The following is a 22,088-nucleotide window of genomic DNA, read 5'->3' as shown; positions in this document are numbered from 1 at the left end:
CCAGGTGCATAGGTTAGAGGGATTAGCAGGGTTAATAGTTGGGATCACGGAGATAGAGCCGGGGTGGGATTGTTCTCGGTGTGGACTCAATGATCCGAATGGCCTCCATCTGCACCGGAAGGGATCTATGATTTTAATCTTACAATCAGGATGTTCTGTGGAGGAGGGTCCTTAATACAATAGAATTGGACATGGGGTGGAATTTTCATCAAGTTAGTTTCACTTTGGAGCCCTTTATAAATGGTGAATGGCCCTAAGTGATGGATTCCATTCCTGAGCTGCCTGATTTTCAGGGATGCGTTTAAAGGATTCTGGATACTCCTGTCAATAGATCACAGCCAGCGTTCACGATCTAGCCACTTCCATTGCAGCAATAGGCATCTCCTACTCACTCGCAGTGGGCCAGGCTTTTAAAAAGCATGATCCAGAGAAGTGTGCACGAGAGAACCTTTTAAACAGAGATAATAAATGGTCCTCCTCTTGCCCCTGTGCCAAGTCTCACCCTCTCATCTACTCCCCACGGCCCTTCATGACACTGCGCCAAGTTTTGCCTTTCCACCCAATTTCCATGACCTCTCCGGCCCCCATGCCAACCATTGCCCTTGTTCCTACATCCCCTTATGCCAACAGAGCCCATTATGGGGATTAAGGAAATAAGAACATAAGAACATAAGGAATAGGAGCAGGAGTAGGCCATCTAGCCCTTCGAGCCTGCCCCGCCATTCAATAAGATCATGGCTGATCTGAAGTGGATCAGTTCCACTTTTCTGCTTTCTCCCCATAACCCTTAATCCCCTTGTCTATGAGAAATCAGAAATGGCAGAGATAAATATTTAGTGTGTCTGTCTTCACAATAGAAAACACCAAAACGTGCCAGAAATAACATACCGAAACAAAGACCTAATGAGAGCGGGAAGCTTAAAGTAATTAATATTACCACAAATGAAATAATGGGGAAATTAATAGGACCAAAAGCCAACAAATCTCCTATTGGCCCTCATCCTAGTATACTAAAAAGCTTGGCTGCAGAGATGCATTGGCTGTGATTTTCTAAAATTCCCAAATGCAAGTGGATTGGAAATTCCTGTCCCTGTGTCTTCACACTGACGCTACAGTTAAGAAAGAACATCTCTACTTTCTCAGGGGGCTAAGGGAAATTCAGCACGTCAGCTACAACTCTCACCAATTTTTACAGGTGCACCACAGAAAGCATCCTTTCTGGATGTAGCACAGCTTGGTGTGGCCCCTGCTCTGGCCACCACCGCAAGAAACTGCAAACAGTCGTGAATGCACCCAATCCATCACACAAACCAGCCTCCCATCCAGTAACTCCGTCCACACTTCCTGCTGCTCGGCATAATCAAGGACCCCACACGCACCAGACATTGTCTCTTCCACCTTCTTCCATCAGGAAAAAGATGCAAAAGTCTGAGATCACATGCCAATCGACTCAGACTTTTGAATGGACTTACGTTTTATTAAGCTGATCTTTCGCTACATCCTAGCTATGACTGTAACATTATATTCCGCACTCTCTCCTTTCCTTCTCCCCTTTGTACTTTATGAACAGTATGCTTTTTGCGCACAGCGTGCAAGAAACAATACTTTTCACTGTATTCCAACACATGTGACAATAATAAATCAAATCAAATGTCACGCTGCTACTCAGGAAAGGAAAGAGCAAAAACAAAAGTACAGGCCCGTTAATCTGACTTTAACCATCAGGAAAATGCTGGAATTTATTGTTAAGGAAGCTGTAACAGGGCACTAAGAAAGTCATTTTCTAATTGGCCAGAATAAACATTGTTTTATGACAGGGAAATCATGTTTGGCAAATAAAGAACAAAGAAAATTACAGCACAGGAACAGGCCCTTCGGCCCTCCAAGCCTACACCGATTACGCTGCCCGACTTAACTAAAATCCCTACTCTTCTGGGGACCATATCCCTCTATTCCCATCCTATTCATGTATTTGTCAAGATGCCCCTTAAAAGTCACTAACGTATCCGCTTCCACTTCCTCCCCGACAACAAGTTCCAGGCACCCACCGCTCTCTGTGTAAAAAATCTGCCTCGTACATCTCCTTTAAACTTTGCCCCTTGCACCTTAAACCTGTGCCCTCAATCTACCAGGGATTTTTGAGGATCTAACTAGCAGGGTAGATGAGGGGAACCAGTGAGTGTTGTACATTCTAGCTTTAGTTCGATAAGATGCCACATAAAAAGTTGCTACATAAAATTAAGACACATGGGATTGGGGGCAATACATTCATATGGATCAGCTGCTCATTCATTGACCAATTTTGACATTCTGGCATTGCATCTACTAGTTTGATTATTCACAATCAGTGGCATCAAGTGCACACCATTCCAGTCATGGAGACTCTACAAAGAAAGTTGTGTAGTGCAGCTGTGGGAATGAACTTTGCACTGAAAAAGTCTTGCTGCAATTATGTAGGGCTGCACGCCATCGCTTTATGTAACTGAATTTACAACTGGAGTAATGAGTACTCTAGGGAAGTTACCTCAGGGGAGATGGTGGTCTAGTGGTATTATTACTGGACTACTAATCCAAAGGCCCAGAAGCTAGTCTCAGAAACAGTGAACATGGCAAACAACATTGATTGTTGTAAAAACCCATCTAGCTCATCATGTCCCTTAGGAAATGATTTGGTTTGATTTGATTTGTTGGACAGTAATGTCACTTAGGGAAGGAAATCTGCCATCCTTACCTGGTCTGGTCTACATGTATTTCCAGCAACACAGCAATGTGGTGAACTCCTACTTGCCCTCAGGGGCAAGCAAGGATGGGAAACAAATAGGTACTTTGGCAGCAATGCCCACATCCCACAAAAGAACAAAAAAAGCAAAGGGTCATTAAGCTGATGTGTGGGAAGATGTGATGGAGGTGTATAGGATTGTGATGGGTATAGATAGAGTGAATGCAAGTAGGCTTTTTCCACTGAGGTTAAGGGGAGAAAAAAACCAGAGGGCATGGGTTAAGGGTGAAAGGAGAAAAGTTTAAAGGGAATATTACGGGGGGGATTCTTCACACAGAGAGTGGTGGGAGTGTGGAATGAGCTGTCGGATAAATGCGGGGTCACTTTTAACATTTAAGAAAAACTTGGAGGGGTTCATGGATGTGAGGGGTGTGGAGGGATATGGTCCAAGTGCAGGTCAGTGGGACTAGGCAATAAATGGTTCGGCACAGACAAGACGGGCCAAAAGGCCTGTTTCTGAGCCGTAATTTTCTATAGTTCTATCTGTGTCAATGAAGAGAAATGGACTGATATTCTCTGGCGTTTAAAACAATGAGATGTGATTTTATTACAATTTGTAAGACTCTGAAGGAAACGAAAGCAGAATATTGCGAATGCTGGAAGACTGAAATAAAAACTGAAAAGACTGGAAAGGCACATGGGCACTGGTTCTGATCTTGGTACATGGGCACTGGTTCTGATCTTGGCACAAGGGCACTGGTTCTGATCTTGGTACATGGGCACTGGTTCTGATCTTGGTACACGGGCACTGGTTCTGATCTTGGTACACGGGCACTGGTTCTGATCTTGGTACACGGGCACTGGTTCTGATCTTGGTACACGGGCACTGGTTCTGATCTTGGTACAAGAGCACTGGTTCTGATCTTGGTACACGGGCACTAGTTCTGATCCTGGTACACAGGCACTGATTCTGATCTTGGTACATGGGCACTGGTTCTGATCCTGATCCCGGAACAGGTAGATCAGTTGTAATCTTGGTTGAGTCAATGCTTGACCCTCCGGACCCATCCACATCGCCCCTAACAACAAGCAACCCCTTCCAGGACTTACCTTCGAACCCTGATGATGAGAACACAACCCAGCATGCATTATCCTCAAAGTTTTCATGAGGCCAATGGCACTCAGAGATCCAGGATTAGGATCACAATCAATTCTCCTGTACCACAATCAGAATCAGACCTGCAAACATCTCAGGAACATGTTAAATATGAACGCATGAATTAGAAGCAAGTGTCTGTAAAGGTTGGGATTGTAAAAATATTACTAGCTAGCTCTCTCTCGTACTCTAAATTTTCCTTACTTAGTAATCTTTTTGCCATTCATTGCTGTTCTTTATATTCTTTCCAGTCTTCTGACCTGTCAGCCCTCTGTGCAATTATAAACTTTTCTTTAATACTGTATTTAACTTGTTCAGTTAACCGCAGGTGATGGGCCCTCCCCGTGGAATTTTTCATTCTCACTGGAATGTGTCTGTTCCATTTATTCTGAAATATCCCTTTAAACGTCTGCCATCGAACCTCTGTTGATCCATCCCTTACCACAGTTCACTTTAGTTAGCTCTGATTTCATGACCTCGTAATTGCCTTTACTTTAAGTTTAAAATTCTAGTCTTGGATGCACTCCTCTCTCCCTCAAACTGAATATAAACTTCAATCATATTATGACCTCTGCTACGCAACCTAAGGATGCCTTCAATGTGAGGTTCATGCTCACAAAACACCAGCTCCATTTCTGTCTGCATGGTCTCCAGTTAAGGCAGTTCTGGGGTATAATCTGCCCCCATTGCCATGATAGAGGGGATGACCCAGGGTTCTGATGACACGCTGTCCTATTTGTGGTGCTACTCCAAATTGCACCCTCCCCCACCGCTCTTGTATACAGTCCTGGGGACCCTACAGTTACTATCCTTAAACCTGTCACTCTGCAAGTTCGCTGTCAACACACTTAGGCAGACTGAAGGAAGATAACGGCAGTTTTGAGAGCTACTAACCTGCATGGTGTAATGCAATCCTTCCGTAATTATCCAGAGCATTCACTGGGCATTTTTCCTAAAGAGAGAAAGCCTTGCATTTATATAGCACCTTTCACAATGTCAGGATGTCACTTTACAGCCAATGAGGTAAGTTGGAGGTGTAACCCCCGTTGTGATAAAGGAAATACTTGTGCACGCAGTATGTTCCAACAAGCAGCATTGTGATAACAATCCGATATAGTCAGTTGATTTTGAGATAAATATTGACCAACTTTAGGGAGAACTCCACTCCCCCTCCTTTGGAATAGCTGCTTTTATCCACCAATTCCACCCCCTCGATCTTCTCTCATCTCCAATGTAGGATGAAAATCTACCCCATCTGCCCACTATTCACGCACTCATTTCCCTCTTCCCTTCACCATGCCCCCATAATTGTCTCACCCGCACCTCTCTCCCTTCACTGTAACACTGAAATTTCCCATCCGGCTGGAAGGGGGAAGTTTGGAGTTCCCTGGTTCTCCCCTGACCAGCTTGTGGCCATCGGCAGATGTAGCCCAGCATTGCAAACGGTTTAGGTCCTCTCACCGATAACCCTGTTACAACCCTGCAAAACCCCCATGATACGCACCCAAAATCCCTGCCCAAGCAGCACTAGCTTTCCTTGCCCACGAGTACAGTCCCTGTTAAACACTCAGGGAAACCCGCCTTGAAAATGCTGGTCAGATTCATTCAACGGAGGTTTTCTCCGCTTTCGAGTCATCAGGGAAGTTTGCGTATTTCTAACACGGATCCCTCAGGAATCATGGCTCACTTCACAATTAAGAACAAAGAACAAAAACAGCCCGGGAAACAGGCCCTTTGGCCCAACAAGCCCGCGCCGCCATTTTAACACTACCAGTACCCCCCCCCCCCACCCTTGACCCTTATCTATTGTTTTATGGCCATCCACATTGAGGGAGACTAAGTTAGGGACAATTTATTACTGCCAATCAGCCTATTAGCACATCTTTGGGGTGTGGGAGGAAACCGGAGCACCCGGAGAAAACCCACGCAAGCACGGGGAGAATGCGCAAACTCCCACAGACACCGGCCCAAATCCATGTGTCTGCACAGCAAACAGTGATAGTCACTGAGCTGTCGTGTTGCCCAGTGTCTGGTCCAGTTTAGGCACACACTAACGACATGAAGCACTAGGCCAATCTCGAACAATCAAGAGCAGCCCAAGTACGACCCATCACGTGTATGCCCCTCGTTGGACAACAAGGCGGACCGACTTAAAACCTGTGAATGAAAAGAGAAAAAACATTATTATCATGTTAGTTATGTTCATGGAATCATACAGCATAGAAGGAGGTTGTCCAGCCCACTCCACCTGGACAGCCTCTTTGGTAGAGCTATCCAATTGGTGCCAACCCCTCTGCTCATTCCCCTCGCCCTTCAAAATGCTCCTTTTGAAGAATTTATTCCATCGTTTTGGAAAGCGACTATTGAATCTGCCTCCAGGTTATAATAGCAGTGACTGTATGTCCCTTCGTTTAATATCCAGCTCCATATTGGAGTTCTACTCTGGGTTATGCCCAACGGACGGCGTGGTGGCGAGGCGGTCAGCACCACTGCCTCACTGCGCCAGGGAGCCAGGTTCAATTCCAGCCTCGAGTGACAGAGTTTGCACATTCTCCCCGTATCTGCGTGTGTTTCCTCCGGATGCTCCAGCTTCCTCACACACTCCAAAAACGTACGGGTTAGGTGGATTGGCCGTGTTAAGTTGCCCCTTAGTGTCAGGGCAATTAGCAGGGTAAATACACGGATTACAGGGATAAGGCTGGAAAGGATTATTGTCAGTGCAGGTTCACTATGACAAATGGCCTGCTCCTGCACAGTAGGGATTCTATTCTGTTCTAATACCACATGTACACCAATATGATCCTTGAAGACAATTCTGTGACATTGTCACGTTAATAAAATATTGGCTGCTAATCCATTTAACAGGCCCTTAAAGTCTCTGTGACCCCTACAGAGGTTTGGCACTGTGAGCATGGGTCCCAGTGCTCTGTCAACCTGATATATGACTTGGAGGTAACACACTAATACTGTTACTTTCTGGATATCAGCTGAGCCAACTCCGAGAGCTCTGTGCAAACAGGTAAGAGAGTCATTCCGACTCTTCAGGCTGGAGAAAGTTCATATCTGGGGGCCAATTCTCCCAAAAGTGCTGAATTGGTGAGAAAACTGCTCTAGTTCACGACTGTTTTGTCAGTGCAACTTCAGACCTGAATCTCCCCACTCTTTGCACTGCACAGGTCCCGTGAATATTAAAAACACAGGACATGGGGGCCTATTCGCACGGAGCCTGACAGTTCTGGAACTCTGCGCAAGCACAGTGACTCTGTCAAACTCCCCGTTTGCTGACCAGCTCGATCACTGGCCAGTCTAGGAAACCCACAGTGCTGTCCCTACAGCAGCAAACCTCCCCCCCACCCCCCCAATCGCAGCCCCCATGACAATTCCCAGACCAGCCCCGACACCCTCCCCCCGACCCTAGAGCAGTCCGATGCTCAGCCCCCTGCAGTGGCAATCCCCCCACCCCCTCACCCTGACAGACACCCCCCTCCCCTGCTGAACTCCCTGGGAGGCAGAATCCCCCTGACGGGAGGCAGTCCCCGACCCCCCCACCCCGCATCTCCCAACCCGACCCGCCAGGAAATTGCAGGTTGCAATGGGAGAATCGCTCCCCTCCCCCGGAATGCTGCACTCCAAATCAGACACGGGTAGGGACTCAGCAACAAAATATGGTTCCTTCACTGAGATACTGTGACGAATGCAGTTAAGGTTTATTTATTAGTCACAAATAGGAAGCCTATTTTGTACAAAAGTAAGCCTAAGTGGGAGTTCTGTTCACAAACAGGGCATATAAAGACACAAACTCAATTTACAAAATAATGGTTGGAATGCGAGTCTTTACAGGTAATCAAGTCTTAAAGGTACAGACAATGTGAGTGGAGAGAGGGTTAAGAACAGGTTAAAGAGATGTGTATTGTCTCCAGACAGGACAGTTAGAGAGATTTTGCAAGCCCAGGCGAGTTGTGGGGGTTACAGATAGTGTGACATGAACCCCAGATCCCGGATGAGGCCGTCCTCATGTGTGCGGAACTTGGCTTATCAGTTTCTGCTGAGCAATTCTGCGTTGTCGTGTGTTGTGAAGGCTGCCTTGGAGAACGCTTACCCGAAGATCAGAGGCACGTGACTGCTGAAGTGTTCCCCAACTGGAAAAGAACATGCCTGTCTAGTGATTGTTGAGTGGTGTTCATTCATCTGTTGTCTGCACGGTGTCCCCAATGTACCATGCCTTGGGACATCCTTTCCTGCAGCATATCAGGTAGACAACACTGGCTGAGTCACAAGAGTATGTACCATGTACCTGGTGGATGGTGTTCTCATGTGAGATGATGGCATCCATGTCGATGATCCAATATGTCTTGCAGAGGTTGCTTTGGCAGGGTTGTGTGGTGTAGTGGTCACTGTTCTCCTGAAGGCTGGGTAGTTTGCTGCGGACAATGGTCTGTTTGAGGTTGTGCGATTGTTTGAAGGCAAGAAGTGGGGGTGTGGGGATGGCCTTGGTGAGATGTTCGTCTGCATCAATGACAGGTTGAAGACTCCGGAGGAGATGTCATAACTTCTCCGCTCCGGGGAAGTACTGGACGATGAAGGGTACTCTGTCCACCGTGTCCCGCGTTTGTCTTCTGAGGAGATCGGTGTGGTTTTTCGCTGTAGCGCGTCGGAACTGTCAATCGATGAGTCGAGCACCATATCCTGTTCTTATGAGGGCGTCTTTCAGCGTATGTTGCGGCGATCCTCCTCATCTGAGCAGATCCTGTGCATATGGAGGACTTGTCCATACAGGATGGCTTCTTTAAAGTGTTTAGGGTAGAAGGTGGGGAAGTGGAGCATCGTGAGGTTGTCTGTGGGCTTGCGGCACAGTGAGGTGCTGAGGTGACCGTCCTTGATGGAGATGTGTGTGTCCAAGAATGCAACCGATTCTGGAGAGTTGTCCATGGATCAAACAGACACCTACAGACGCTGAAAGACACCCTCATAAGAACAGGATAAGGCACCCGACAGTTCTGATGTGCCACAGCAAAAAAATCGCACTGATCTCCTCAGAAGACAAACACGGGACACGATGGACAGAGTACCCTTCGCCGTGCAGTACTTCCCCGGAGTGGAGAAATTACGACATCTTCTCCGGAGCCTTCAACCTGTCATCGATGAAGACGAAATTCTTGCCAGGGCCATCCCCACACCCCCACTTATTGCCTTGAAACAACCACACAACCACAAACAGACCATTGTCTGCAGCAAACTACCCAGCCTTCAGGAGAACAGTGACCACAGCATCACACAACCCTGCCACAGCAACCTCTGCAAGACATGCTGGATTATCGACACGGATGCCATCATCTCATGTGAGAACACCATCCACCAGGTACGTGGTACATACTCTTGCAACTCGGCCAACGTTGTCTACCTGATACGCTGCAGGAAAGGATGTCCCAAAGTATGGTACATTGGCAAGACAATGCAGACGCTACAACAACGGATCAATGAACATTGCTCAACAATCACCAGGCAGGAGTGTTCCCTTCCTGTTGGGGAACACTTCAGCTGTCACGGGCATTCAGCCTCTGATCTTCGGGTAAATATTCTCCAAGGCGGCCTTCACGACACAAGACAGCTCAGAGTCGCTGAGCAGAGACTGATAGCCAAGTTCCACACACACGAGAACGGCCTCAACCGCGATTTTGCGTTTGTGTCACACTATCTGTAACCCCCATGACTTGCCTGGGCTTGTAAAATCTCACTAACTGTCCTGTCTGGAGACAATACACATCCCTTTCACCTGTGCTTGGCCCTCTCTCCAATCACATTGTCTGTACCTTTAAGACTTGATTACCTATGAAGACTCACATTCCAACCATTATCTTGTAAATTGAGTTGTGTCTATATGTGCCCTGTTTGTGAACACAACTCCTCACTCACCTGAAGAAAGAGCCTGAGACTCCGAAAGCTAGTGCTTCCAAATAAACCTGTTAGACTTTAACCTGGTGTTGTGAGACCTCTTATCATCCAACGCCGGCATCTCCACATCGTTAATATTGTGGCCCAGTCTACAGTGTGACAATGCCTTATATCCAGACCAGCTTGTGATCCAAACTCATTCTGGTATTGAAGCTTGGTTGTGATTTGCAATCGGTGTATCTCAGTATACTAATAGATTGCCGTTTTGCCCTCATGTTTAAACATGATCAAGAATTATCTCAGAGAGCTCTTACCTGAAGGAGTCTCTTCACACACTGATGGTTCCCATATTTCGCTGCCAAATGTAATGCATTCAACCCTAGATTGAAACCAGATAAATACAGATAGATAAACTGAGATGGGGTAGGTGTAGTTAGAGGGTCATTAGATTGGTTCCACTGGTCGGTGCAACATCGAGGGCCGAAGGGTCTGTACTGCGCTGTAATGTTCTATGTTCTAATATGGGACTGAGTACAGCTCCTAGCTTGAATCTTTTACTGTATAAATTTTTATTCATTTACAAGATGTGGGCGTCACTGGCTGGCCAGCATTTATTGTTCATCCACAGTTCACCTTCAGAAGGTGGTAATGAGCTGCCTTCTTAAACCACGGCAGTCCCTGAGGTGTAAATACACCCACAGTGCTGTCAGAGAGGATATTCCAGGATTCTGATTCAGTGACAATAAAGGATATATTTCCAAGTCAGGGAGGTGAGTGGGTTGGAGGGGAACTTCCAGTTGTGGCGTTCCCAGACATCTGCTGCTGTTTTCCTTCAAGCTGGTAGTGATTGTGGGTTTGGAAGGTGCTGCCTGAGAAATCTTGGTGAGTTCCTGCAGTGCATTTTGTAGATGATACACACAACTGCCACTGTCTGTCGGTGGTGGGGGGAGTGAATATTTGTGGAAGGGGCAGTGATTAAGCGGCTGCTTTGTCCTGGATGGTGTTGAGCTTCTTGAGTATTATTAGAGCTGTACCCATCCAGGCAAGTGGGGAATACATTCCTAACTTGTGCCTTCTAGACGATGAACAGACTTTGGGGAGTCAGGAGGTGAGTTACTCACCGCAGGATTCCTAGCTTCTGATCTGCTTTCATAGCCACAGTATATATGTGGCTAATCCAATTCATACTGGATGTTGGAGCCATACAGAGGGTTGTTAGACCACAGCTGCAGTACTGTGCGCAGTTCTGGTCTCTATAGGAAGGATGTGATTGCAATAGAGGGGGTACAGAGGAGACGTACCAGGATGTTGCCTGGGAGACAGCATTTGAGCTATAAGAAGAAACTGGATAGGCTTGGATTGTTTTCTCTAGAACAGACAGCACGGTAGCACAGTGTTTAGCACTGCTGCTTCACAGCTCCAGGGTCCTGGGTTTCATTCCTGGCTCGGGTCACTGTCTGTGTGGAGTTTGCACATTCTCTTTGTGTCTGCCTGGGTTTCCTCCGGGTGCTCCGGTTTCCTCCCACAGTCCAAAGATGTGTGGGTTAGGTTGATTGGCCATGCGAAGAAATTGCCCCTTAGTGTCCAGGGAATGTGTAGGTTAGAGGGATTAGTGGGTATAATATGTAGGGATATGGGGATAGGGCCTGGGTGGGATTGTGTTCGGTGCAGACTCGATGGGCCAAAGGGCCTCTTTCTGCACTGTAGGGTTCGATGATTCTATGATCAGAGGAGGCTGAGCGGGGTTATGATTGAGGGGTATAAGATTGAATAGGAAGCAGCTGTTCCCCTTGGTTGAGGGGTTAATCACAAGGAGGTGGTGTTTTAGGGTGAGGGGCAGGAGATTCGGAGGGGATTTAAGAAAACAATTTTTCACTCAGAGGGTGGTGGGAGTCTGGAATGCACTGCCTGGGAAGGTAGTGGAGGCCAGAACCTTACAACCATTAAAACGTATGTGGATAAGAGCTCGAAACATAACATTCAAGGGTATGGGACAGTGCTGGGAAAAGGGATTAGCCCGACTTTAGTGGTAGATGTTGTCAGTGCAGACTTGATGGGCCGAAAGCCCCTTTTTGCACTGTTTGAATTAATAACATTATCCAGCAGAACTTGGGTGTAATATCTGCGGAGACTCGAGGGGAACACCTAATTGTTCTGGTGACGAAGAGGAAACCCCACTTCTTTCGCTCTCGGAGGTTGATCCCCTAAACATTACAGCTCCATCTCAGTGGAAAAGAGTCCTCCCTTTGAATGTGAGCTGCTTACCTGAGCCGTCAAGTGCGGTGACATCCACTCCGTGTGCCAGGATGACCTCCAGGCAGTCCACGTGACCTCTCATCGCTGCCAGATGGTACCTAAGGTAGAGATGTTCAGAGGTGCTGAATTAATGGCAGAGACACAACGTATTAAAACAACTAAGTTTCACTGACTCTTTGTAAAACACTGGTTAGGCCTCCAGCAGGCATTGTGTTCAATTCTTTGCTCCACACGATGAAAGATGTCAAGACCTTGATGAGGATGTGGTGACCCAGTTACCCATTTGTCAAATATCCCCTGAATCCCCAGCGATCCTAAATTTGTGCAGCGCCAGGTAGAAGTGTGGCAATAATTAGATTTTTAGTCCCTCTCCTGTCTGTCACTAGGAAGGGCGGGTCATGGCTACCTTTAACCCGACTGTGTCCATACTGTATTCCAGTGTCACCTATTTTATTTGTTTGTTTGTTTATCCTGGCTTTAAATGTATGCTTAGCCCTATTTCAGGGCTATGCAAAAACTTCATTTTAAGATATTTCTGCCTATGCAACTAATTCTGCTAAGCTTAGCAACTGTAGTTGGCTTGACGACACGTAGACTCAGAAAGCATGATGGGTTAGCTGCAAGTTGACTGCATTCCTGCAGGGTACACACTGCAGGCAAACAACAACGTAACAGCAACTGCAGGGATTGTTTTTGTAAGACGGAGACAGCTTGTGAGTGACACTGCCAATAGCAAGATAAGGGTTGACATATAGTATGGATTTTAGTGTGTTTTGTTTTCGAGATGTGTTCAGTGCGTTCAAGTTCAGTACAGGGGCTGGCAGTAAAAGCCAGTCTCCAAGTTTGCTTTTATTTTCGCCTCTGTCATGTTAATCCTTTTAAGTTCTGCTCAATAAAAGAAAACCATTTTAAAACTCGTATCAGTACCGTCCCTCATCTATTCAAATGACTGAATGGACCTAACAAATGTCTTTGTAAAAACAGAATTCCATGGAAGTGTATTACTGCGCATGTTGTTAATGTTGCTGAGAGTGGGACTTGATTCTGGATTGTGACAGGGTGGGAAACGGGTCATTATAAACGGACAGTTCAGTTTCCCACTTTCCCATTGGCTTCACTGGGGAAGGACTGTCGAATGAGCTATAGTATCAGTATCACCCATTTACACCATCACAGAGTCAGGATCGAGCCCATTGAACACTGGCATAGAGAGTTAAAGTTTAAAGTTTATTTATTAGTGTCACAAGTAGGCTTATATTAACACTGCAATGAAGTTACTGTGAAAATTCTCTGGTTGCCACACTCCGGCGCCTGTCTGGGTACACTGAGGGGGAGTTTAACATTGCTGATGCTCCTAACCAACATGTCTTTCAGGTTGTGGGAGGAAACTGAAGCACCCAGAGGAAACCCACGCAGGCACAGAGAGAACGTGCACACTGTACAGATTGTGACCCAAACTGGGAATCGAACCTGGGCCACTGGCGCTGTGGGGCAGCAGTGCTAAGAGGAAATCCCACCCAGAGCTCCACAGAACTTACTGCAGTCTGCCAGCCACCATCTTCTGACTGAGATTCAGGAGCAACACCCCTCTGTCTCGGGGAGTCTCTGCCCAGCACAAAATTCCGACCCCTCCACCCCCACTAACTGGCTTTGGCCTCACCCCAGGCCCATCGCCACCTCATAAAGAACAGGCGTCCATTAGATTCCTTCCAAGGGGGGACGGTGGTGGAGGACAGTATTAACCGCAACTACCTCTTGCATCTCGACCCATTCTGCTGGAGCCACAGCCGGAGACTAGACAGATCCCAGTGGAATTCCAGGGCTCTGGAAACCTGACTGCCCGTTCTAACCGAAGTGGTGCTGGTATGGAGCACCGGGCGGTGGATGAAAGCACAGATGGTTCCGAATGTTTCCAGTCACCATCAGAACTGGGGAAGAGCCCAAAAAAATGGTGGTTGTACCTACCAACCCCAGGGTAGCAGAGCATCCTCAGGCTAACCTGTGAACAGTGCGGAGGTGAGAATGAAGAGTGACACTGATGGCAATCCCAGCACAGTCACTACAATCCCAAGCCACTCCATTCCTGCTCTGTTTTCCCTCTCGTAAACAGCTTATTAATAAAACCGGGGAAAAGTGAAACTTCTCAAACACAAAAACCTGATTGGGGATGTCAGAAATCACAGAGAAAACCTTATTCCCATTTGCTAAAACCAGGAGATAATCTTCCACTGTCTCTTTAACCCATCGATGGTGCATAAAGTACTCAATAATCAGAAACAGGAAGGGAAATGTGGGAATCTGGTCCGATCCCAACATCCACAGTATTTTGCTTTGATTTAAGAGAATGTGGGACTCACGCTGATCGCCCCTCGGTGTCGAGCTTCGTCGTGAGAAGGGTTCTCTTGTTGAGAAGCGAAGCCACTTTCTCAGGGTCGCTGTTGTCCACGGCCTGTAAGAGCTTCTCATCATGTTTACTCCAGTCCTGGCTCTGAGGGTCATTAAAGAGAGACACTCGTCATCCCCCATTCACACCCGCAGAACTTCCCAAAGAATTTCACAGACATTGACGGGCTTCCCCTCCTACCACCCCTCTCCCGCCCACCCTCTGCCACCCCTCCCCTCTCAAAGGCACGTACCCATTGGGCTGGTTAAGAGCCTTGTTAAATGTACGCAATGGGGGGTCAACTCACTTGTTCCAACTGGCCTATTGTTTCCCAATGTGACTTGGGGCAATTTAATTGCCTGAAAGCAAGCGAGGTAGACTGGAGGGGTGGGTGGGGGAATTGGGGGGGGGGGAGCAGTTGGGAGGGGGGTTGGTGGATCTGGACACAGCCTGCTCCTGCTTCCACCAGCAAGAACATAGAACATAGAACATTACAGCGCAGAACAGGCCCTTCGGCCCACGATGTTGCGCCGACCAGTTACAAAAACAATGACCCACTAGCCTATACCAATCCCTTTTCGTCCATAAACCTATCCGTAGATCTCTTAAACGCCCCCAAACTAGGCGCATTTACAACTGCAGCAGGCAGGGTATTCCAATCCCTCACCACCCGCTGAGTAAAGAACCTACCCCTGACATCCGTCCTGTAGCTACCCCCCCTTAATTTAAAGCTATGCCCCCTCGTGCTAGCTTTCTCCATCCGAGGAAAAAGGCTATCACTATCCACCCTATCTAAACCTCTAATCATCTTATATGTTTCAATAAGATCCCCTCTTAGCCGCCTTCTTTCCAACGAAAACAACCCTAAATCCCTCAGTCTCTCCTCATAGGACCTCCCCACCATACCAGGCAACATCCTAGTAAACCTCCTCTGCACCCTCTCCAAAGCCTCCACATCCTTCCTGTAATGTGGGGACCAGAACTGCACACAGTACTCCAAGTGCGGCCGCACCAGAGTAGTGTACAGTTGCAACATTACGCTGCGACTCCTAAATTCAATCCCCCTACCAATAAATGCCAAGACACCGTACGCCTTCTTAACAACCTTATCTACTTGATTCCCAACTTTCAGGGATCTATGTACACATACACCTAGATCCCTCTGTTCATCCACACTATTCAAAGTCCTCCCGTTAGCCCTATACTCGACACATCTGTTGCTCCTACCAAAGTGAATTACCTCACACTTCTCCGCATTAAATTCCATCCGCCACCTCTCGGCCCAGCTCTGCAACCTATCTAAGTCTCCCTGCAGACTATGACACCCTTCCTCACAATCTACCACACCTCCGACTTTGGTGTCATCAGCAAATTTACTAATCCACCCAACTATACCCTCATCCAGATCATTAATAAAGATTACAAACAGCAGTGGCCCCAAAACAGATCCCTGAGGCACACCACTCGTAACCGAACTCCATGATGAATATTTACCATCAACCACCACCCTCTGTCTCCTATCTGATAGCCAATTCCTGATCCAATTTCCTAGATTACCCACAATCCCATACATCTGCATTTTCTGCAGAAGCCTACCATGGTGAACCTTATCGAACGCCTTACTAAAATCCATATATACCACGTCAACTGCCTTACCCCCATCCACCTCTTTGGTCACCTTCTCAAAAAACTCAATAAGGTAAAGGTGGAAGGTGGAAGTTCAGCTCGCGATCAGTGTTGCGACGTACAAAACACGGCAGCCAACATGCACAAAAGAGAGTCCGACAAACAGCAACGTGATAACGATTAGATGACCTAGCCCTTTGTGATGTTGACTAAAGGATGAATATTGGCCAGGACACCAATGAGAACCTCTCCCCCTTCTCAAAATAGTACCACCTTCTGGATTTGGGTGGGAAGGTCCTCAATTCGGCTGAAAGGCAGCAGCTCCAACAGTGCAGCACTCCCTCAGCACCGTAATCAGGTGTCAACCTTGGTTTTTGAGCTCAAATCTCCGTGATGAAACCATCAGGGTCAGAGAACAGAGCGTGAATCATGCTAGGCATCTTGTTTATTCCTCCTTTTACAGACTTTCGCATAACTGAAAAAAGAAACGTACCTCCAAAACTTTTCATCATGCACTCATCAGGACAAACACAAGAATACCAAATTTCAAGCAATCACAACAATTTATGCTGCAGGGAAAACGGTGCTGGTTGGTTGGGCAGGCAATTCTGATTTGCTGAGGTGTTGCTATGGAGAAAGTAAAGGGGAAACGATAGGTTCCTCAAGCTCCTAGCTTATTTCAAAAATGCACAAATTCTCTTTGGGTACAGACAACAGTTTCCGGAGTATGAATGTATGTCACCTCTAGCAAGTGTAAATGATTCTCATGACCAGCTCAACTGATTATCCCAAACTGGTTTTTAGAGCAACTATTAAGTTAAAGTTTATTTTTAGTGTTACATTAATGGTTTACATTAACACTACAATGAAGTTAGTGTGAAAGTCCCCAAGTCACCACACTCCTGCACCTGTTCGGGTACACTGAGGGAGAATTTAGCATGGCCGATGTACCTAACCAGCACGTCTTTCAGACTGTGGGAGGAAACTGGAGCACCCGGAAGAAACCCACGCAGACACGGGGAGAACATGCAGACTCCGCACTGTCACCCAAGCTGGGAATTGAACCTGGCTCCCTGGCACTGTGAGGCAGCAATGTTAACCAAAATGTCACCCTGCCGCCAAACACACTTAGGATTGTTCAACAAGTGCTGCCCAATGACAGAATCATATCTAACAGTAGGAGTTTTGCTTTGATTTTTGCCAGCACAGGCTGGTTGAGTACAATTTACTCCCAACATATTTCTGTTTAAGTCACAGTTTCTATGAATCCGATGTCAGAACTTCCAACTGTGGCAAGGGCAGAGCAATGGGATGATACTGAATTAATCGATAGTTTGAGAATCCCTCGCTCACTCTCTATTCTAAAGTACTGGAGGGAAATTTAGCCTCAAAAAGAGGTGTGGTTCCGACATTAAAGTGTTAAAAGCCTGAATCCCAATTCCTAGCTGCCTACTCCTGGTTTTATACAGAGTCAGGTTGGGAGTGGGGTTTGATTAATCATCTCCCAGGACGTGGGTCACACTTTAAATGACCGCACATTTATTCACTATTCGAAACTGAACCATAACCTTTCACATTTCCCACCATTCAACCAGAAGGGAGGGATTGTAGGGTCAGGAGGTACCTGCTGAATCCATTCGAGGCTTGTGACAATCCTCCCCTATCCCAGGCCTCCGATTCCACTCCTCCAGACATCTGACTAAGCAACGCTTGGCCTCTGACTTCCTCTGCAAGGCCTTCAAACCTCTGCCTTGCACCCCAGAGCCCCACAATTGGACCCACCCTGCCACTGGGTCACCCACCATCACCCCCTACGCGGGAGCAAGCCTCCCGTTATAGTCAGCCGTGGCTCCTATCCCTACCATTGAGTCTGGCCCTCCTGCATAATCTCCCCTCACTGCATTCTTACCTCCATCAGCAAACCTCTGACCTCTCTGCCCTTTACCAATCTCTGTCTGACCCTAATTTTTCAGACACTCCTGACAGCCACTTAAACAAGCTTTGGACCCTGATACGTGTAAACAAGAGGCCCAAAGTGATGCTTTCACACAATTCTCTGACCATTATCAACTCCTTTTCATTATGAACTTCCAATCCCTCTACACATCATTCGCACTTTCCCCTATACCCACCCCACCCCAACCACCTCTCCGCAGAGACCCTGTGCTTCTTCCTTGAACAGAGGCCCAACCAGTGAACACTACCTGGAAGGCTTGCCCTAAATTTAGAGCTGTCAACTCTGATTGGCAGACTACTGGAGGCATCAACGCAGGGCCTCCTATCTCTAATTACTCTGTCACCATTGGATGTCCATCACCATGGCGCAATCTTCCTTAGCCAATTGTAACATGAATTGAGTCTTTGATTGGATCATTCTTGACTCTCACTCTTTCTCCCCGGGTCTGAGATTTTTCTACCAAGTAAACAAAAGTAACCAGAGAACATTTTATTGGAAAGGAGCTTTGTTTTAACGCAGCTATGATTTTTCCCCGGGAAAGTCAACAGAGTCCTGGAGGTCTATCTTTAATTGCTGCAGACACAAGCCCAATCTTAGATGAAAGGTGACCCTATCCAGAATGAGCTTGAGGCCTTGTGTCAACTCTAGAGGGCACTGCCATACCTCCAACTGAAGGGTGCTCATCAGGCTCCCTGGCTTGATTAAATCCTGGGGTTGGCGGAGAGGACAATGGGAAGGGAGCTGATCGCAATGGGCAACTGGTCTCAGGACAGCTAGAGGAGCGATGAAAACCTAGGGAAACTCTTACTCCTTACCAAACTTTAAAATATAACTTTCCTTACTCAAGAGCAGCATGGTGGCACTGCTGCCTCACAGCACCAGGGGCCCGGGATCGACACTGGCCTCAGCTCACTGTCCGCGTACAGTCTGCATGTTCTCCCCGTATCTGCGTGGGCTTCCTCACGTACTCCAAAGATGTGTGGGTTAGGTGGATTGACAATGCTAAAATTGACCCTTAGTATCCCATGATGTGGTTAAGTGGGATTGAGGGGGTAAATGCGTGGGATTACATGGATAGGGCCTGGTCTGTTGGAAAGTCAGTGCAAACACAATGGGCCGAATGGCCTTGTCCTGCACTGTAGGGATTCCATGAATGGTTGCAGAATAATCACAGTAAAAAGTCTGACAACACCAGGTTTAAGTCCAACCGATTTATTTGATAGTACACTCACTAGCTTAATAATCCAGAGTGGAGAGGCCTGACATAGCCCAATTTAGCCAAGAGGTCTGAAAGCAGCCCCTGGGCCTCTCTTTAACACATGTCAGGGCCCAAGGCCTGAAAATTCAAAAATCAGACATACTTCAGGAGACTTGGGAGTGAGGGATGACTCTGTATAACTGGTGCTCTTTAGTCCTGTTTTATCCTCCATTATCCTTCGTAGTGCAAAAGTTGTATTTATTTGTACATTTCTCCCTGTTGTTGTCAGCACAGGGAGAGCGGTGTTTATACCAAAGGGGACGACGAACCATCCTGAGGCTGTAGACTTAGCGCATGTTTAACAAAGCCCTATCTCTGTTATTTTAATCTGAACTCAGTATCACTCTCGCCAGAGTCAGGAGGTGGAGGTTTCTATCTCTCCAGAGACATGAGCACATGTGATGCTGCTATGTTGGCAGGCTTTCAATTCAAACTCCATTCGCCTTGCTGAGCAGAGGTTAATAACCCCCTGGCACTGCAGTAAAGTCTTGGTCTTCTTGTTCCTGAAAATTGTGACTTTAAATAAATGGTGGATTCCGAAGAGGAATTGACGTTTAAGCTAGAGTTACGGCTTCCTTTGGAAATCTCCCACCCAGAAAAAAAAATCTACGACTTGAAATAAAGCACCGTAAATGTACAGCGCTGTGAATCACTAGCTGAAATAACTTACAAAATAAAATAAACCTCTCTCTCTATATATATATCAAATAAATATTGTAGTTAGAACATATTTCTCAGCAAAAGACCACATTATGAGCTGAAATAAAGTACACTCCTAAATGCCTAAATGAAATAGTCATTAAAATCAAATAAGTTGTGAAATATTAAAGCAATATATTAAATATTAATATTTAAATATTAAAGCATAATTCTGTGTGTGTTGAAGACACTCATCAGCTACCTGGTTTTGGACTGATCGCACTCCATCTAGTGGTAGGAGTTGGAGGGTGTTGGCAGCGGTAGAAGTCCCAGGACTTCAGTGTGAACTGAGAGAGGGAACTGGAGTGAGGGGAAGGGGAACCAACTGAAGAGTTCCCCAGTGGTGGCTGTAATAAGTCTTCGGAGGCAGAGATCCCGTCACCAAAATCCCTTTATTTGCAATTCCAACAGCAGTGCACAGAGTGCTAGCAGTTTACCTTCGGGAGTGCCAGAGGAACTGACACTCCCGGTTAAATACAAGGAAAAGATTCCCTTGTCAGTCCATCAATTGACTCCTTAATCAGGGAGTTCATATTTCAATAGACCAACCTCAATGGCCTGATTGAAGTCATTACAGTGGCAGCGGACACTGGGGACATTAAGGGTGAGAATGGGTGATGGAAACGGGAGCCAAGGTTGGGGAGGGACCTGAACTGAGAGCAGGCGTAGAAACAGGTGTGGAAGTGAGGGAGGGAGCAAAGGTAGGAGGTGCACTGACCCCTACAACGCTGGGGAACATGGCATGTGCAGATTGGGATGTGCAGGCCACACAGCAGGAAGTCTAAACAATGTTATAGTGACAAAATCGCAACGTTAAACAGATATGTAGCCGCCATTATATGATGATGTTAAAATGAAACAACACTGACTGAGTCAACACAAAGCAGGGATTATATCTGGAAGGACAGTTTAAGCTGGTGCGCTGGCTAATACTGATTCCACAAACATCACAACAAAAAACTCTCATTCACAGTGCTGTCGATGGGAGTTTGCTCTGGAATTCACTGCTGTGCTTTCCTACATTCCAACAGTCATTAACTTTAAAAGTACTTCATTCTTTTTTAAAATAAAACTTTGGGTGCTGTAGAAATGCAAGTTTCTCTTTCATTCTTTTTGACAGAGATTTGATCCACACGGATTAGGTGTTTAACAATAACAGCGTTTCTACCCACTGATCTCCTTTAATACCACAGAGCACCATGCGTAAATAACACTCCAGTGTTGGTAACTCACAGATTCCAACAGTGATTAGAACAGAAGAATGGGTGCGATTTTCCAGGAGCTTCTGGACTTGCCGACGGCACACTCCCCACAGCGGGTTTCCTGGGGTGGAATCAATGAGAAATCCCATTGACAGCAGTGGGACCCAGGAGATCCTGCCAATGGCGAACAGCCCTCCTCATTGCCGAGAAAAACGCCTCGGGAAGGCCAGGGAATCCCGGCGAAGGTCTCTCTTAAAGGGGCCATTCTGTTGTACTTCAGTATTTTTTTAACGTACAGGAATGTATAAATCATGGGAAGCCAGTTAGCTCAGTTGGTTAGACGGCTAGTGTGTGGATTAGATGCATGCAAACGGCACAAGGTTCAATCCCCACTCCAGCTGAAGTAGAGTTGCCTCCTTGGCCTACCAATAGTGAGGAAAATCACTGCCCTTCGCTGAGATTCAGCCCATAATCACCAAGGACCTGACTCTGGACAGAGGCCTCAAGGAGAAGGTCACACTACCACACAAAGGTTAATAACACCTCTAATAGTTTTGCAGGTCAAACTCTGGAGATTCCTACTAAACCCACAGCTATAGAATAAACACTTCAGCTACTGCAAGTGGGGATTTTAAAGGTGGGAATTTGGACTAATGCAACGCAGCATCAACTGCTGTCGATACCACTACAGCTGAAAGCAGCAGACTGAATGTGAGCAGGGTGGGAAACTACGACAGAGAGAGAAAGCAAACATACTGACAGAGAGGCAGCACAGAGACAGATCCGTTTCATAACCGATCGCAGGTGTCTGATTGCCATACAGCTCCGATGGACAAGGTCCCCTTCCTCAGAGAACGTCCCGCTCCGGCAGCCAACCCCCCCTTGCCCAGCCAGGGTCAGTCCAGCTTCGCTCCGCCAAGCCTCTCCTTTGGCACCATCT

At 46.9% G+C, this 22,088-nt stretch overlaps 1 protein-coding gene across 7 annotated transcripts in view; it reads right to left on the bottom strand.

The window, feature by feature from the left end:
- The window catches only part of LOC145358777 (ankycorbin-like), a 123,007-nt gene that overhangs the window by 65,468 nt on the left and 35,451 nt on the right, over positions 1 to 22,088 (bottom strand). For 6 of the 7 annotated variants that reach the window (XM_080213055.1, XM_080213049.1, XM_080213056.1 and 3 more), the window contains exons 3-6: positions 14,381 to 14,511; positions 12,033 to 12,121; positions 10,082 to 10,146; positions 4,770 to 4,827 (exon numbers count right to left, since the gene is read on the bottom strand). In XM_080213055.1, the coding sequence (XP_080069181.1) occupies positions 4,770 to 4,827; positions 10,082 to 10,146; positions 12,033 to 12,121; positions 14,381 to 14,511 (343 nt within the window). Of the gene's footprint in view, positions 1 to 4,769; positions 4,828 to 10,081; positions 10,147 to 12,032; positions 12,122 to 14,380; positions 14,512 to 21,904; positions 21,990 to 22,088 lie in introns of those variants that run through there. The other variant, XM_080213053.1, reaches the window with a different exon arrangement.

This window comes from Carcharhinus amblyrhynchos, chromosome 26 (assembly GCF_965287045.1).
Source record: "Carcharhinus amblyrhynchos chromosome 26, sCarAmb.v2.hapA, whole genome shotgun sequence".
Classification (NCBI taxonomy): Eukaryota; Metazoa; Chordata; class Chondrichthyes; order Carcharhiniformes; family Carcharhinidae; genus Carcharhinus; species Carcharhinus amblyrhynchos.
Note: the sequence above shows the minus strand (reverse complement) of the source record. Positions and strands in the feature narration are given on the sequence as shown.